The sequence below is a fragment of the Carcharodon carcharias genome, chromosome 16 (genome assembly GCF_017639515.1).
Source record: "Carcharodon carcharias isolate sCarCar2 chromosome 16, sCarCar2.pri, whole genome shotgun sequence".
Classification (NCBI taxonomy): domain Eukaryota; kingdom Metazoa; phylum Chordata; class Chondrichthyes; order Lamniformes; family Lamnidae; genus Carcharodon; species Carcharodon carcharias.
In genome coordinates, this window is record NC_054482.1 from 11,879,036 (window position 1) to 11,897,443 (window position 18,408).

The window sequence follows — 18,408 nt, forward strand, 5'->3', positions numbered from 1 at the left end:
AACGAGACTCCGGGATGCTATGTTGCCTCCCTGGTGCTAGGGTCAAGGATGTCTCAGAGTGGCTACACGACATTCTGAAGGGGGAGGGTGAACAGCCAGGGGCCGTGGTACACATTGGGACAAACGACATAGGTAAAAAAAGGGATGAGGTCCTAAAAGCAGAATATAGGGAGTTAGTTGAAAAGTAGGACCTCAAAGGTAGTGATCTCAGGATTACTGCCAGTGCCACGTGTTAGTCAGAATAGAAATAGCAGGATATATTGGATGAATTCGTGGCTGAAGAGATGGTGTGAGGGGGAGGGTTTCAGATTCCTGGGACATTGGGACCGGTTCTGGGGGAGGTGGAACCAGTCCAAACTGGACGGGTTACACCTGGGCAGGACAAGGACTGATGTCCTAAGGGGAATATTTGCTAGAGTTGTTGGGGAGGGTTTAAACTAAAATGGCAGGGGATTGGAACCTATGCAAGGAGTCAGAGGAGGGGGAATCAAGGACAAGAACAAAAGACAGAAACGGGAATAAGAAAAGTGATAGGCAGAGAAATCAAGGGCAAGAATCAAACAGGGCCTCAGTGAAAAATAGTAGGAACTGGACAAGTAACGTTAAAAAGACAAGCCTTAAGGCTTTGTGCCTTAACGCGAGGAGCATTCACAATAAAGTGGATGAATTAACTGTGCAAATAGATGTAAACAGGTATGATATTGTTGGGATTACAGAGACACGGCTGCAGGGAGACCAGGGATGGGAACTGAACATCCAGGGGTATTCAGTATTTAGGAAGGACAGACAAAAATGAAAAGATGGTGGAGTTGCATTGCTGGTTAAAGAGGAAATTAACGCAATAGTGAGGAAAGATATTAGTTCCAATGATATGGAATCTGTATGGGTAGAGCTGAGAAACATGAAAGGGGCAAAAAACATTAGTGGGAGTTGTATATAGACCCCCCAAACTATAGTGGTGATGTTGGGAATGGCATTAAACAGGAAATTAGAGACACATGCAATAAAGGAACATCTGTAGTTATGGGTGAATTTATTCTGCATATAGATTGGGCAAATCAAATTAGTAACAATACCGTAGAGGAGGAATTCCCGGAGTGTATGTGGGATGGTTTTCTGGACCAATACATTGAGGAACCAACTAGAGAACAGGCCATCCTAGACTGGGTATTGTGTATTGAGAAAGGAATAATTGGCAATCTAGTTGTGCGAGGCCCCTTGGGGATGAGCGACCATAATATGATAGAGTTCTTCATCAAGATGGAGAGTGACATAGTTGATTCTGAGACTAGGGTCCTGAATCTTAATAAAGGAAACTACGATGGTATGAGGCGTGAGCTGGCAATGACAGATTGGGAAACATTACTTAAAGGGATGACGGTGGATAGGTAATGGCAAACATTCAAAGACCGCATGGGTGAACTGCAACAATTGTTTATTCCTGTCTGGCGCAAAAGTAAAAGAGGAATGGTGGCCAAACCAAGACTTACAAGGGAAATTAGAGATAGTATTAGATCCAAGGAAGAGGAATGCAAATTGGCCAGAAAAAACAACAGACCTGAGGATTGGGAGCAATTTAGAATTCAGCAAAGGAGGACCAAGGGATTAATTAAGAAGGGGAAAATAGAATATGAGAGTAAGCTTGTGGGGAACATAAAAGCTGACTGTAAAAGTTTCTATAGTAATGTGAAGAGAAAAAGATTGGTGAAGACAAATGTGGATCCCTTACAGTCAGAAACAGGGGAATTTATAATGGGGATCAAAGAAATGGCTGACCGACTAAATACATACTTTGGTTCTGTCTTCACAAAGGAGGACACAAATAACATACTAGAAATGTTGGGGAACACAGGGTTTAATGAGAGGGAGGAACTGAAAGAAATCAGTATTAGTAGGGAAATGGTGTTGGGGAAATTGATGGGATTGAAGGCCGATAAATCCCCAGGACCTGATAATCTACATACCAGAGTACTTAAGGAAGTGGCCTTAGAAATAGTGGATGCATTGGTGGTCATCTTCCGAGATTCTATAGACTCTGGAACAGTTCCTACAGATTGGAGGGTAGCTAATGTAACCCCACTATTTAAAAAGGGAAGTAGAGAGAAAACAGGGAATTATAGACCAGTCAGCCTGACATCGGTAGTGGGGAAAATTCTAGAGTCCAATATGAAAGATTTAATAGCTGAGCACTTGGAAAACAGTGGCAGAATCGGACAGAGTCAGCATGAATTTACAAAAGGGAAATCATGCTTGACAAATCTACAGGAATTTTTCGAGGATGCAACTAGTAGAGTTGATGAGGGGGAGCCAGTGGATGTGACTTATTTGGACTTTCAGAATGCTTTCGACAAAGTCCCACATAAGAGTTTGGCGTGTAAAATTAAAATGCATGGGATTGGGGGTAGTGTATCGAGATGGATAGAAAACTGGTTGGCAGACAGGAAACAAAGAGTTGGAATAAACTGACCTTTCTTCCGAATGGCAGGCAGTGATTAGTGGGGTACCGCATGGATCGGTGCTGGGACCCCAGTTATTCACAATATATATTAATGATTTAGATGAGGGAACTAAATGTAATATCTCCAAATTTGCAGATGACACAAAGCTGGGCAGGAGGGTGAGCTGTGAGGAGGATGCAGAGGTGCTTCAGTGTGATTTGGACGTGCTGCGTGAGTGGGCAAATGCATGACAGATGCAGTATAATGTGGATAAATGTGAAGTTATCCATTTTGGTAGCAAAAACAGAAAGGCAGAATATTATCTGAATGGCTATAAATTGAGAGAGGGGAATGTGCAACGAGACCTGGGTGTCCTTGTACACTAGTCACTGAAGGTAAGCAAGCAGGTGCAGCAGGTGGTAAAGAAGGCAAATGGTATGTTGGCCTTCATAGCCAGAGGATTTGAGTACAGGAGCAGGGATGTCTTGCTGCAATTATACAGGGCCTTGGTGAGACCACACCTGGAATATTGTGTGCAGTTTTGGTCTTCTTATCTGAGGAAGGATGTTCTTGCTATAGAGGGAGTGCAGCGAAGGTTTACCAGACTGATTCCTGGGATGGCGGGATTGAATAATGAGGAGAGATTGAGTTGGTTCGGATTATATTCGCTGGAGTTCAGAAGAATGAGGGGGGGATCTCATAGAAACCTATAAAATTCTAACAGAACTAGACAGGGTAGATACAGGAAGGATGTTCCCGATGGTGGGGAAGTCCAGAACCAGGAGTCACAGTCTGAGGATACATTTAGGACTGAGATTATGATATTTTTTCACCTAGAGAGTGATGAGCCTATGGAATTCACTACCACAGAAAATAGTTGAGGCTAAAACATTGTATGTTTTCAAGAAGGAGTTAGATATAGTTCTTAGGGCAAAAAGGATCAAAGAGTATGGAGAGAAAGCGGGAGCAAGCTATTGAGTTGGATGATCAGCCATGATCATAATGAATGACAGAGCAGGCTTGAAGGGCTGAATGGCCTACTCCTGCTCATATTTTCTATGTATGTTCCTATGTATCTGTGGCATCTGTCAACGAAAGCTTGGCAAAGCTCGCAAAGAGTTTGCTTTCATTAAACTGAAAACAATTACTTCTGGCAGCTCCCATTAGATGCGGAGTCCAGACTGATAATGACATTCATCACACACTTTGGCTGTTACTGCTTCATTTGCCTGCCATTTGGAATTAGGAGTTAGATATAGTTCTTGGGGCAAAAAAGGATCAAAGAGTATGGAGAGAAAGCGGGAGCAAGCTGTTGAGTTGGATGATCAGCCATGATCATAATGAATGACAGAGCAGGCTCGAAGGGCTGAATGGCCTACTCCTGCTCATATTTTCTACGTATGTTTCTATGTATCTGTGGCATCTGTCAACGAAAGCTTGGCAAAGCTCGCAAAGAGTTTGCTTTCACTAAACTGAAAACAATTACTTCTGGCAGCTCCCATTAGATGCAGAGTCCAGACTGATAGTGACATTCATCACACACTTTGGCTGTTACTGCTTCATTTGCCTGCCATTTGGAATTGCCTCAGCACCCGAGATCTTTCAAGGTACCGTGACTGGCATTTAGAAAGGGCTGGATGGAGTCATCTTACATATGGGTGATGTCCTCATTCATGGGCCCACCATTTGAAGCATGATGTCAGGATGTGAACAGTGTTACAACACTCACAAGTTGGAGCCTTACAGTTAAGCATAAGTGCGAATTTTCTAAACCCACGATCAATTTCTTAGGCCATATTGTTCACACATCTGGCATCTGAGCAGAGTCCCAGAAAACTGTAGTCATCAAGGATTTCCCACTGCCCCTTAACATTACAGAGTTTCAACTTTTTATGGGCTTGGTTAATCAGCTGGGTAAATTCCTGTCAAATTTTGCAAACATCAACGAATCACTATGACAACTCTTGAAGCAGGAACAGGCCTGATATTGGATGAACACCAACAGAGGGCATTTGACACAATCTAAGACATGCTCGTATCCACAGAAACACTGGCTCATTACAATCAGAGCTACCCATCATACTCATGGCTGACGCATTGTCCATTGGCCTAGGGGCCATACTATTCCACATTCATTGAGACAGCTCTCACTGACTGGTATATTATGCCTCCTGGTCATTGACAGACACAGAGCAACAGTATGCTGTCATTGAAAAAGAGGCCTTGGCAATCAAAAGGGCTTGCAAAAAGTTTTCCGATTACACCCTAGGCCTCAGGTTTATCCAGGTGGATCATAAGCCATTAGTCACCCTGCTTAACACCAAAGAATTAGCGAGGATGCCACCCTGAATTCAAACGTTTCGATTACGGCTCATGAGGTTTGACGCCATGACAGAATATTCCCAAAATAAACACCAAACCACAGCTGATGACTTGTCCCACATTCCTGTGGGGAAGCCTGCACAAAGCATTGTGCACTTAGTTGAGGATGTGGAGTCCTACGTCTCTGCATCTGAAGTGCTGTAACCTGCAAGGCTATGGACCTGGTGCTGGAACACAGGATTAAAATGAGTAGCTAGGTTCTCCTTTCTATTTTTGGCTGGCACAGGCATGATGGGCTGAATGGCCTCTTTCTGCACCATAACTTTTCTCTGGTTTTATGGTCTCTTTGTCTATCAAGTTCCTCCCAGAGACCACCCAGAAACTAGAAGAAATGGGTAGACCAGAAAGCTGATGCCCAGTGTGCACAGATACAGGAGTACTGTTACTGGATGGCCAGTGTATCTTCCTAGCAATTGTATTCTGAAAAAGTACTTTGAACGGCATCCTCACTTTAGTCTTGAGGATGACGTGTTAGTCCATAATGACTGAATTGTCACCCCCAGGGCCCTTGGGCTAGACATTCTCCAACAGTTACACCAGGGACACCTGGGCATCACTAAGTGCAGGGCTGGGGCTTGCAATTCAGTCTGGTGGCCAGGTGTCTCCAAAGCTATTGAAGACATGATTTCCAACTGTACTACGTGCACCATCCATTGGCAAGACCACAGGGAACCACTGATGGTGTCCTCATTCCCATCCCAACTGTGAGAGAACCTTGGGATGGATCCTGTTTTTTCAGGGATAAAACTTTTCTTATCATTGTGGATTATTACTCTCGGTGAATCAAGGTCAAACAGTTACATGGGCCCACCTCAGCAGCAGTTATTGCCACACTTAAGGAAATTTTTGCCACACATGACATCCCTGATTTTGTTGTCTCTGACAATGGCCTGCAGTTTTCCAATGACTGCTTCAAACACTTCACTGAGACATACAGTTTCGTCCATATCACCAGATTGCTCATGTACCCACAGGCCAATGGAGAGGCTGAAAGAGGATCCATACTGTCAAATCCTTGTTCAAGGAAAATAACGACATCGACCTAACCTTGCTGAGTTACCAGTCTACACCACTGTGGAACAACCTGGCTGCATCAGAACTCTTAGCATGTAGAAGACTACACAGACATTCTCCCACATACCCTTTGACTATGTCTCAAGGTGACAGAGATAGAAAAGATGCAGGAAAAAGAGGACCGTTACATATGAACCAGACAGTGACATACAATTGTCACCACAAAGCGCAGGGTCTACCAGCACTCTTGATAGGGGAGTCTGCCTGGGTCCGACACCAGAACTGGCCCAGCCAGGTTTGAGTCAGTCCATAAATCCACACTCCTATCTTGTGCACACTGACCAACGGCATCCTCAGGGGGAACAGATCTGCACTGGTATCCACCAGCAGATGGCCTATACAGGACTGGGTCGACTATCCAGACAATCAAGAAGACAACCCGACCAACCTACTAGATGGTTCACAGGCACCTCCACAGGAAGACTGTGACACTAGTCTTCCTCTGAAGGAAACAAGAACATGATCTGGCAGACTGATCAAACCACCAGTCCTTCCCTGTGCCTCACAGATGGCGCAGTGACTTTGGGAGGGCAGGGGAGGGAAGTAGGATGCGCAAATGTTTAATGAGTAGAATAAATGGCTGGGGGGTTGGTGCATGGGGGGTGATATAGTATAAAAGGTTAATAGCTATTATGCTAATAGCTAATATACATCATCAGTGATGTCAGATCATGTGTCACTGGAACTCAGAGAGATGGTTCTGGAAGAAGCCTTGTGCTCTTCTATCCCTGTAGTTATAGTTAATAAATATTTGTTCCTGAAGACCTTGTTTCCAGTAGTCTGTGTGAAACACACCCTGTTTTTGATGATACTTCAAATAATGTATGGAAATTAGGATCCTGTGTATCCTGTGCAGTTCACTCACGACATTGCAGTAGCTGGCAGCAATGCTCACTCAACGTCTATATTTGAAGGGATCATTCAGTATTTACAGGTTAATTGCTTGTTTATCAATTTAGCTGCTGCATTACTTCTCAGGTTTATTTAATGTGCCCACTGTGGGAAGCACTCTGCTTACACAAGTTTTGCTGGACTCTCACTGCCATTATTACCTCACAAACTATCTCTTTGGAGATATGGGGTGATCTCAGACAGGTGTCTTCAAGGCTAGAGTATGAGGGACAACAGGAAAAATTGTACACAGAGCAGGAGGAGCTGCCATAAACCTGTAGGTTCTTGCTCCTCCACACAACATCAGCAACAGGCTCCTGGACTCAAATTCTACCATCTGAAGGCCTGATGGATGACTTCTGTAAGGAATCCTATTGAACCAGAGGAGATATCCAACAGGGGCTTCGCAGACAATAATCTAACAAACCATTCGGTTGCTCAAGATATACTTCAGGTGCCTCAACTGACACGAAGGCGCCCTTCAGTAAACCCCATCAAGGGTTGCCAGAATGATTGTGCTCTGTTGTGCCTTTCACAACATCATGCTGCTGAGCAGAGTGGAGTTGCAGAGGGAGGAAAGTGAAGAACAATTGGCATCTCTGAGGAGGAGCCAGATGTGGCTATGGTGCCTGCAGCTGTACATCTGATTGCTAGAGAGGTCAACAACAGCCCCATCTAGACATGCTTTACTTAATCAGGTGTGAGGGCACCTGACAGTGCTATCAAAAACCCTGTCCTCCTCCTTGCCCTAAACACAAGCCACTCAAACAGTCAACAATACAACCATCACATTCTCATTCCTCCTCAAAAAAGCTGGTCATTCCATTCAACTGAAGGTTACTCTCCAGGGTGAATGAGGAATGCATTAGAAGTCAGGAGAATGAAGAGCTCAATCATTGAAATCAGTTTCATTCATTGAAATAAATATTAGCAAAATGCCATTAATATTGCTACACACACCCAGGCCAATCTCCTTGTGCAATTTTTGTGTCTCAGCCACTCCCTCTTACTCCTACATGGTGTAACCCTTGTGGTTTCAGATGAGCTGAAGGCAGGCTGCATGTTCAACTGCTCTGGCAGATGAGATGCCTGTTGCATACCTCTTCTGGATTTTGAAACCTATGAGGTCCCACCAAAGACTGCCCCACCCGCACCTGGACGTGGTCATCAGGTTAGGAAGCAGTAGGTTCGGCTCTGTTTGGCAGGGGTATGTGGGAAAAAGTCAAGGGATGAGAAGTGGGAGCACCTTGAAAAAAATCGTCACTGAAGTGCTCCTTCTCAAACTTCTTTCTGCACACATATTTCCTGTTGCTTTCTGCATGTCCCCGGAGGGACCCCTTTAAATAGAGAGCCTTCATTCCCAGAGTGGGGATCGTCACCGCTCCCATATTGGATTTATATTGGATTCATACAGGTCCTGCAGGCAGAGAAGACTTTCATTGCGTTGGTTTGATGTGCATTTGAAATATGAAAAACCAGTGTTTAACCTGCTGCACTATGCAATTCCCCTGAAATGCTTTAAATGTCTGGAATAATAATGCTGCTACAAAGTTGCATACTTTTAAAAATTCAATATAAAATAAAGTTTTTGAAAACATTTGAACTGTGATTTCAGCTCTCACCTTTCCCTGTTTCTCTCTACCTTTATGGTCATGTTTTCTTGGACATTCAATGTTTTATTATTTTCTTGCTCATAATTAAAATAAAGACTATGGCATACAAAACAACAGAAGAAAGCACCATTTGAAAAGAAGTTGCATTGGTGAAAATATATGAGCAACTAAAAGCCATCAAAAGATTGGCAAACACAACAGGGATATAAATCATTTTGGTATGTTTTTGGGTCATACATTTTTTAACCTCTCCCTTTTATATTTAATGCTAAACTTACACAGACCAAGAAGTTTTCTTTGTATGTTCTGTGGTTTCTGTGCTGAAGTGCACAAATCTTTGGCTTAGTGGTAGCATTCCAGCCTCTGAGTCAGAGAGTAAGGGGTTTGAGCCCATTCCACATAACCCTGGTGTGTGGATCCTAGAGTGTGGTTTCTAAATGTTGAGTTGGCATCTGGTGAGATGCTCATATCCAGATGGAGTGACTGCTGGATGACTGATATATTCCTATCTCTCAGTTAGAAGGATTGAGATTTTTAGAGAGCCCCAGCCCAGAATGCTGGATTGATGTCTATGGGTGCAGGGTGGTACCTGCCTCCAATGGGTGAATGTGGCCAAATCCCCTATTTTAAAGGGTACATGAAGCTCTTCAGCTTTTTTAACAACCTATTTGGCAGGCGCATTGAACATAAAAATGAAGAAGACAACAAGAAAACACATCAGCTCCTCTTCCCAATATGTGGCTCAAGAATGTCATGCATGGTTTGAGTTAGGACCTGCCTAAGGGCAGGACACAATGGATGAGACCTGATCTCAGTCAGGCTGATAGCATGGGAACTACAAATGGCCTTCAGGTTTCTGGGTTGGGAAAACATTTTGAAAAACAGCCAAGGTTCCTACCCTTGCTTGCTTTTAGCAACCTTGCTCGACATGCAAATGTGGATTTTTTAAAAATTCATTCATGGGATGTGGGCATCGCTAACTATTTATTGTCCATCCATAATTGCTCTTGAGAAGGAGGTGGTGAGCTGCCTTCTTGAACCGCTGCAGTCCGTTTGGTGTAGGTGCACCCATAGTGCTGTTAGGGAGGGAGTTCCAGGATTTTGACCCAGTGACAATGAAGGAATGGCAATATATTTCCAAGTCAGGATGGCATGTGGCTTGGAGGGAACTTCCAAGTGGTGGTATTCCCATGTGTCTACTGCCCTTGTCCTTCTAGATGTTAGTGGTTGTGGGTTTGCTGCCTAAGGAGCCTTGGTGAGTTTGTGCAATGCATCTTGTAGGTGGTACACACTGCTTCCACTGTGTGTCGGTGGTGGTGGGAGTGAATGTTTGTTGAAAGGGGTGCCAGCTAAGCGGGCTGCTTTGACCTGGATGGTGTCAAACATCTTGAGTGTTGTTGGAGCTGCAGTTACCCAGGCAAGGGGAGAGTCAGGAGGTGAGTTACTTGTCACACAATTCCTAGCCTCTGACCTGCTCTTGTAGCCACAATATCCATATGGTTAGTCCAGTTCAGTTTTTGGTCAATGGTAACTCCCAGGTTGTTGATTGTGGGTGATTCAGCAATGGTAATGCCATTGAATGTCAAGGTGCAATGGTTAGATTCTCTATTGATGGAGATGGTCATTGCCTGGCACTTGTGTGGCACAAATGTTACTTGCCACTTGTCAGCCCAAGCCTGGATATTCTCCAGCTCTTGCTGCATTTGGACATGGACTGCTTCAGTATCTGAGACGTTGCGAATGGTGCTGAACATTGTGCAATCATCAGTGAACATCCCCACTTCTGACCTTATGATGGAAGGAAGGTCATTGATGAAGAAGCTGAAAATGGTTGGGCCCAGGACATTACCCTGAGAAACTCCTGCAGTGCTGTCCTGGAACTGAGATGACTGACCTCCAACAACCACAACCATCTTCTTTTGTGCGAGGTATGACTCCAACCAGTGGAGAGTTTACCCCTGATTCCCATAGATCCCAGTTTTGCTAGGGCTCTTTGATGCCACACTCGGTCAAATGATGCCTTGTTGTCAAGGGCAATCACTCCCACCTCACCTCTGGAGTTCAACTCTTTTGTCCATGTTTGAACCAAGGCTGTAATCAGGTCAGAAGCTGAGTGGCCCTGGTGGAACCCAAACTGAGTGCAATGAGCAGGTGATTGCTGAGCAAGTGCCACTTGATAGCCCTGTTGATGACCCCTTCCATCACTTTGCTGATGACTGAGAGTAGACTGATGGGGTGGTAATTAACCGGTTTGGATTTGTCCTGCTTTTTGTGTACAGGACATATCTGAGCAATTTTTCACATTGATGAGTAGATGCCAGTGTTGTAGCTGTACTGGAACAGCTTGGCTAGGGGGCACGGAAAGTCCTGGAGTGAGTGTCTTCTGCGCTATTGCCAGAAAATTGTTAGGGCCCATACCCTTTGCAGTATCCAGTGCCTTCAGCTGCTTCTTGATATCATGTGGAGTGAATCAAGTGGCTGAATACTGCCATCTGTGATGCTGGGGACCTCTGGAGGAGGCCAAGATGGGTCATAAACGTGGCACTTCTGGCTGAAGATTGTTCCAAATGCTTCAGCCATGTCTTTTTGCACTGATGTGCTGGCTCCTTCATCATTGGGGATGGGGATATTTGTGCAGCCTCCTCCTCTAGTGAGTTGCTTGTCCACCACCATTCATCACTGGATGTGGCAGGATTGCAGAGCTTAGATATGATCTGTTGGTTGTGGAATCATTTAGTTCTGTCTATCAATTGCTGCTATGTTGTTTGGCATGCAAGTAGTCCTGTGTTGTAGCTTCGCCAGGTTGACACCTCATTTTTAGGTATGCCTGGTGCTGCTCCTGGCATGCCCTCCTGCACTCTTCATTGAATCAGGGTTGATCCTTGGCTTGGTGGTAATGGTAGAGTGGGGGATATGCCAGGCCATGAGGCTACAGATTGTGGTTGAGTACAATTCTGCTGCTGTTGATGGTCCACAGAACCTCATGGTTGCCCAGTCTTAAGTTGCTAGATCTGTACGAAATCTATCTCATTTAGCATGTTGGTAGTGCCACACAACACAATGAAGGGTATCCTTCATGACGGTAGGACTTTGTCTCCACAAGGACTGTGTGATGGTCACTCCTACTGATACTGTCATGGACAGATGCATTTGTGGCAGGCGGGTTGGTGAGGATGAGGTCAAGTATGTTTTTCCCTCTTGTTGGTTCTCCACCACCTGCCACAGACCCAGCCTAGCAGCTATGTCCTTTTGGACTTGGCCAGCTTGATCTGTGGTGGTGCCACTCTTGGTGATGGACATTGAAGTCGCCCAACCAGAGTACATTCTGTGCCCTTGCCACGCTTAGTGCTTCCTCCAAGTGGTTGTTCAACATGGAGGAGTATTGATTCATCAGCTGAGGGAAGGCATTACTTGATAATCAGCAGGAGGTCTCCTTGCCCATTTTTGACCTGATGCTCTGTTATTTCATGCGGATTGGAGTTGATGTTGAGGACTCAAAGGGAAGCTCCCTCCTGACGATTTATCACTGTGCCGGTGGGACAGGACATACCCAGGGATGGCGATGGCGGTGTCTGGGACATTGTCTTTAAGGTATGATTCCGTGAGTGTGACAGTGTCAGGCTGTTGCTTGACTAGTCTGTGGGACAGCTCTCCCAATTTTGGCACAAGCTCCCAGATGTTAGTAAGGACGACTTTGCAGGGTCGACAGGCCTAGTTTACTGTTGCCATTTCCAGTGCCTAGGCCTGGTGGTCCGTCCAAATTGCAACAAAAATCAGACTCCCTCATAAGGCTGACGCATGAAAATGATCCATCAGATGAGGTACCCAAGGTACATCAGAAGTTTACAGGGGTAAAGGAAATTGGTATGAGAGGATTTTTCTTTTCTAAATAAGACAAACCTAAACCTACCTCTTCTTACATGCTTCCAACTTCTTTCAGTTCTCCTTTATCCGGGGTTCACATCACTAAACATACTTTTCAGCAAGTTTAAAACAATTTCTAAAAAGTTGATTTAGGAGACAAAACATTAAAGTTGATGGCAACACAGAGCAGTGACCAGAACAACTAATGTCTTTTTCTGGCTGCCTTTTACGACAGTGAAGTGTCTGGTGAGCAAATCTGCTAGCAGCCCAAGGAAGAGGGCTCACTAAAGTAAATTGCTTAGTCAGTGGCAGCCAAAGCATTGAGGATTGAATGCTTAACTCAATATATAATGTGACTAAAATGTACAGTGCACATTTTAATGACCTCAAGAAATATAAATTATATCATTGCTCTTGCTAGAGTTTGCTGTCAAAAGATAATTTAATAATTTGTATTTATTTAGAAAAATAAATTAGTCAGGAGCTAACTAAAATCATTTTAGGGTAAAAAATTTGTGTCTGATGGAGGTAATGTGGAACATTCAGCAACAGCATATAATGAGGGTGCAGAAACAATGCAAGATTTTTACCCATGCTATGGTGCACGTGTCAAATATGCAAAAGGCGAGGAGTTGAATGGAGTAACTTGGGAATAGAGTGGAAACTAGGAAACAAAAGTAAAATCTCCCACAGCTCAGTATGTCCTGTGCTATGTGATCAATAATTCTCAATAAAATAGTTTGAATATCACAACATCAACGGCACTTATATGATAATTTTGTATTTAAATTCTGGTATATCTTAGTGCTATGTTTTAAATCCAATAAATGAATAGAATTTGTGTTCCATATACCAACTGTTGATTAGTTTAAAAAGGTGCACTTTATTTCCCTTTTACTTGATTTAATCTGAAACAAATTATAGTGAAGTTGTCTTATGATCATTAAGTTCAAGAATCACTTCTGAGCTAACATAATCTAGTTTTGTTTTAATGAGATCAATTTCTAAACAAAATGAACATTTCTCACATTGACTATTACAGGGAGACGTTGTTACAGGTACTTAGAATGGACATCTATCTTACAATGTCCATTTCAGGATTTCCTTTGTAAGTGTGTTTTTTTTAATCCAGTCCCAACATTAATTCTGAAAGTTTAACAGAGCAGGCCCAGAGAATCTGCTTGAAATCCATGTTGCTAATTTTTCCCTTCTTGCCTTTCTTCGAGAGCTTTCAAAGATTTTTCTGCCAGTTTCCCATCACAGACAGTTGATTTTTGGGAAGTCTCATTTGGGGCAGGTAGGATCATTGTGGTGCTGCCCAACAGGGCACTAGTAGAATGAGCCAGGGAAGTAAATTGTTGCCTTAGGCTAGGGTGCTGGAAAGTCATGGTGCTCCACAGGGCAAACTCACTGGAAACAAAGGGATGAGATCCAGACAATGTTGGTCTGAAAAGAGTTGGCACTGGGTAGTGACTGGGTTGTGGAATTGTCTGATTGACATTGGGCAAGCTTGCCACAACACTATGGCTGTTTGGGGATACCTGGAAGGGATCGGATGGGGACCTAAAAGCAGAACTCAGAGACCAAGCTGTCGAGGATAAAGGATAGTGACCAGTGTTGTAGTCAGCTATGTCCTTGGAGGTCTGTGGTTTATTGGAACTCTTCGAACTCTCAGATCGCCTAGTGGTACTGGTCAGTAAGGTTTCAATAGCTGAAACCAAATCATTGCTGCAGCCTTTCAGCACCAACTCCAGCACAGACTGTTTCTGATTCGGAAATACCTTGGCCAGAACCTCTATCGGGGGCGTTTTAGATTTTCCTGAAGGAGCCACATCCTTCAGCACATCTTCGGACTTCAAGAACTTCCTGATGTCATTGAAATGATCTCTGGTGGCACCTTTGACCTGTTCTTTGTTTTCCTTCCTCCGCTCTATGTCATTGCTGGACTCTAGGAGGGGCAACGGTAAATCACTGTTTTGGGTATCTGTGGATGAAACGGCCTCTTCTACTTCACTCTCCATAATCTTCATTTGGTTCTTCTCATCAGCCTTTTCCTCGACAGCTTCATATTCATCTGACAATAAATAGTATAATACTTTAATTAGAGCTTTGTAGTGAATGAATGATTTGCATCGTTGAGCATACTAACATACAGGAATACATTTCTCAAAATATTTTTGGGGGGGAATTACTTTTCTCCAAGTGTAGACCAAGGTCAACTTCAAACTTGGGTAATGAACTCTTGAAACATTCACGTTCACACCTTATATCCCTCCATGAAATGGAGAAGGCAGATATATAGCGAGGTGGGTGGGTCCACTGAATTAGTGCTTCGAACAATGTTCCCATTCAATCAACGTAATGTGCTGTACGCATTTTGGGTAACGAAACAAAATAACTTTAAAACCTGTACTTCCCAATGTACATAAACTCCCCAATATATCCTTAAGACTAGTCGCCTCTTTTTTTTTTGTATGTGCACGCTATAATTTTCAAAAGATATCAGAATTTTACGGCACACAATGAGGTTATTCAGTCCATGGCACCTGTAAGAGCTCTCATACGATTTGTACAAGTTTAGCATCACTTTGCTTTTGTACTATATTCCCCTGTATAAAACCTAGGTTTCCATATACATTTTCACTGCGTTATCAGGTTGTCAATCCATTTTTGTGCATTTGAATCTCGAAGTTTGTCTGCCCCTGTATTATTTTCAAAGTTTTATAACTTTGCATATGTCCTCTCTATTCTCCCACCCTCAAGTGTGACAATTCCAATTTCGCCGCACTCAGTTACATCCGATATCTATCCGCCCAATCTACCAAAACAATAGACTTCTCGTGACTTTAAGAACTTATTTTAGAGGTTGTCAGATTCCAGTACATGTTAATTCACATCCACTTTAAAGTTCATACAAAAAGTAAAAGATCTGGAGTCAAATATTTCACAACCCTATTCTCACAGAAACAGACCCGCCACAAGTTTTTGCAGTTGGAATGCCTGGTTATATTTAAAACATAGATAACATCTTATATTTGAAATAAGAAAAATTGATTTATTTAAGGAAAATTTGCGTTCCTAACAAGAGGTTTTTAAAAACTCTGTTGCAGGTGTTAAGGACACTAACTTAAGTCTTACTTTGAGTTTCAACTTTAAACAGAACTTAGCTCCGAATCCCACCGAAAGAACGACCTTGGATTTGTCTTTAAAAAATCACCTGGCAATTTATTTGAAGTTTCAGGATAAAATAACTCGATATTTACACGACAGTTTTTTTTCCCATTGTAACTCGGAGATCCCAATGAGGATTAACTTCCATTTGTTTTCAAAGTTTAATATTTTGTGAATTATGGAAATGTAATTATTTACATTCAAATGTAAATCGCATTGACTGGAGCAATGAGTGAAAGTATAAATAAATCTTTGACATCCTAAAACAGGTTTCAACTTGATGGGTCTTACAAAGGAGTCCGTTCCCCTTTGTTAATACCACCACAGCATCATAACTTATTCTGAGGGCTTCACTTGTCATCCTTTTAGAGCTACTACAAATTCTCCCTAGCCAAATGTTTAATTATTAACTCAGAAAATAATAAAATAAAACCGTCAATCGGCTCCCAAACATGGCACAGCAACGTTCTGAATGCGGAGTTTAAAATATTTTAAATAAATTAAGCAGGCGTCGTTAGAAAATCTTTACAAAATGCCAATAAGGACCGGTTTCTCTTTATATTTTAATTCTGTAAATGGCACGTTGTGATAAAGTGTCACTGAAGTAGTCATGTACGGTTTAATTGGAATAACAGAAGTCCATAAAAGTGCCGGTTGTTTTTTTCTCTCTCTCTTTTAAGGAGTACCTCGAAATTATCCCAGCAGCAGGTCTCTCTTTGTTTCACTTGTAACCAGGCAATTTGATCCCTTAATCCCTGTGCTCTGCAGTGATTAATCACGTCCCTGGGGCTGAAACGGTAAACGCGGGTCATCCAAACAGATCAATCCCCCTTTTCACCCCTGCATAATTATCATAACCAGAGTCCTATGGCTTTGAACTAGCCGGCTCTTTGATTTGTTATGTTAAGAATTAACATGGAAAAACAAGCAGGAAGCCAATTTGCAGTAAGAATAATCAGACGCTTAAGCGTTCGTAGAAAAGGGGATAACAAGTGTGGCTTGCTTCGCCAGTGATTGTTCAGTTAAAATAGCATCCAGATTGTTGCAGTCGCTGCATATGGTGCCGCTCCTTCTCTTCGCTCATTAAACTGAAATGTATGTTCCTACCGCTTATTGGACACAGGTAATTCATGCTCACGTAGCCATGAAATCGTTTTCAAGTATTTTTGTGATAGCTAACCTTTCGTAAATTGAACAAAGTTAGTCTCCTGTCAAATCACCTTAGACTTGATGAAGGTGAAGAGACATAACGGGGTGCTGCTAAGCCCTGAATGTGATTGATTTCCCATAAAAGTTGGCATTTTGGCGGCAAAATATTAAGATGCTTATTAAATAAACCAACATTTCGGCGCCCGCCGTTAAGGCAGTTTGGTGTAAATTATGCTGAACAAACCAGCAGTCACTTCCCGAAGTTTGCGCCCAGATGAACCGGATTTGCCTGGGCACCAGGCACATCGGGAAATTAGTCCGATTGGAAAGTGTAAAGGAAACCCGCCCGATTTTCCGATCCAATGCACCCAGGCGCAGATTTTGGCAACATCTCCCTTATAATGCCCCTACAGAGAAACAAAATTATCCCATTTGGTAGTCTCCCATTCTTGGAACAGATCCCAGTCGCAGGATAACAGAATGCAGCAACCTGCCAATTGTTGGAATGGGCGCAACAAGCAGGGGACAGAGAATATAGTAAACGCCCATTCTCGGAATAGATACAACAAGCTGGCGAGCATAAATATCAATTGTATTAAGTAGTTCCTTTTTTCGACGAGCTTGCCTACCTGAAAGTAATTGCATTTTAAAATATTTCTCATGAGGTGTGAGACCATTGGAACATTCTGAGGCCTGAATGCGCTGTATCAATGTTTAGCTTTTTTTGCCTTTATTAGGGAGGTGATAGTTTAATGAAAGAATGTCTTAGTTACTTTGCCAACGAAAGCAACAAGAAAATATCAACTGTTTAAATTCAGAGTGGGAACCACAGAAGTTGTGGAGCGCCTCACACGAGGAGTTAAAGAAAAACCCGACTGGCGTTTAATATTGGGCCACTGCACTATTACAGTAGTTTATATGCAAAATATGTATTACTGTCAAAGGAACATTATGTGAGCTTTTCTTGATTGTAATTTCAGGCTCTTCAAATACACAGGGCTGTTTAAACCCCTGAGGCGTTTCTAATCTCTGCTGAATGTTCTTACCCGGTTGCTGACAAAGTAGAGAGTCCGCAGGTGTCATCTCCTCTGCTCTGCTGCTGCCTCTACCTGCTGAGTACAGGCTATCGGAAAGCGCGGAGTCCTCGACTCTCTCAGAGGCTGAATACATGGCTCGGTAATTCTCGGGAAGGACCAGATTGCAAGGATTCTCGTTGCTTTGTTGCCTCCTGAGAGCCACCTGCGCGGCCATGACCCGCTGTCTTTCTAGGATAAGGATGCACTTGTCGCAAGTGCAATCTTTGAAGCGACAGTACCGTTTGTGCCCTTTCAGCCAGGACAACACCCCGTGGTTCCGACACCGAGCGCACTTGGGAGTTCTCTGAGATGATCCTCGGGAAGACGCCGTGGGTACATACAGATACGGAGGACCATAGCTATTCATGGTAATCACTTAAAAGTTGGGAGTTTCGTGTTTTTGCAACACCAAGGGCCGATTCTTCCCCAGTTCCTTTTTTGGAAGATGAGAATTATATTGAGGCAAATAGTGAAGCACTTGGAGCAAGCGCAAACCTGATTTCAAGAGCAAGAGCGCGATTCATGTATATCCCAGCTGCACTGCCTCGATGTTTATAAGCAGTTATTTCAAGTCACTCAAGTGAAACGATTTGTATGAAAGGATCGAAAATCATTTTTCCCCCCGCAAACCTCTCCCCCTTCATTCTTTGAGAAGAGTTGAAAGCAACTCCACAATCAAACAATTCTCAATGGGTTCGGGTGGTTGGAGGAGGAGATATAGGTGCAGAGAAAGGGCGGGGCTCGCTCCAT

The 18,408-nt window shown here is 43.2% G+C and overlaps 1 protein-coding gene across 1 annotated transcript; it reads right to left on the bottom strand.

The window, feature by feature from the left end:
• Positions 1-4,225: 4,225 nt before the first annotated feature.
• Positions 4,226-18,025, bottom strand: LOC121289385 (doublesex and mab-3 related transcription factor 3, truncated-like). Its single transcript, XM_041208762.1, has 3 exons — positions 17,629-18,025; positions 13,804-14,336; positions 4,226-4,360 (listed from the first exon to the last, which is right to left on the bottom strand). The coding sequence occupies exons 1-3, from the start codon at positions 18,023-18,025 to the stop codon at positions 4,226-4,228; spliced, it is 1,065 nt and encodes a 354-aa protein (XP_041064696.1).
• Between the last annotated feature and the right edge of the window lie 383 nt (positions 18,026-18,408).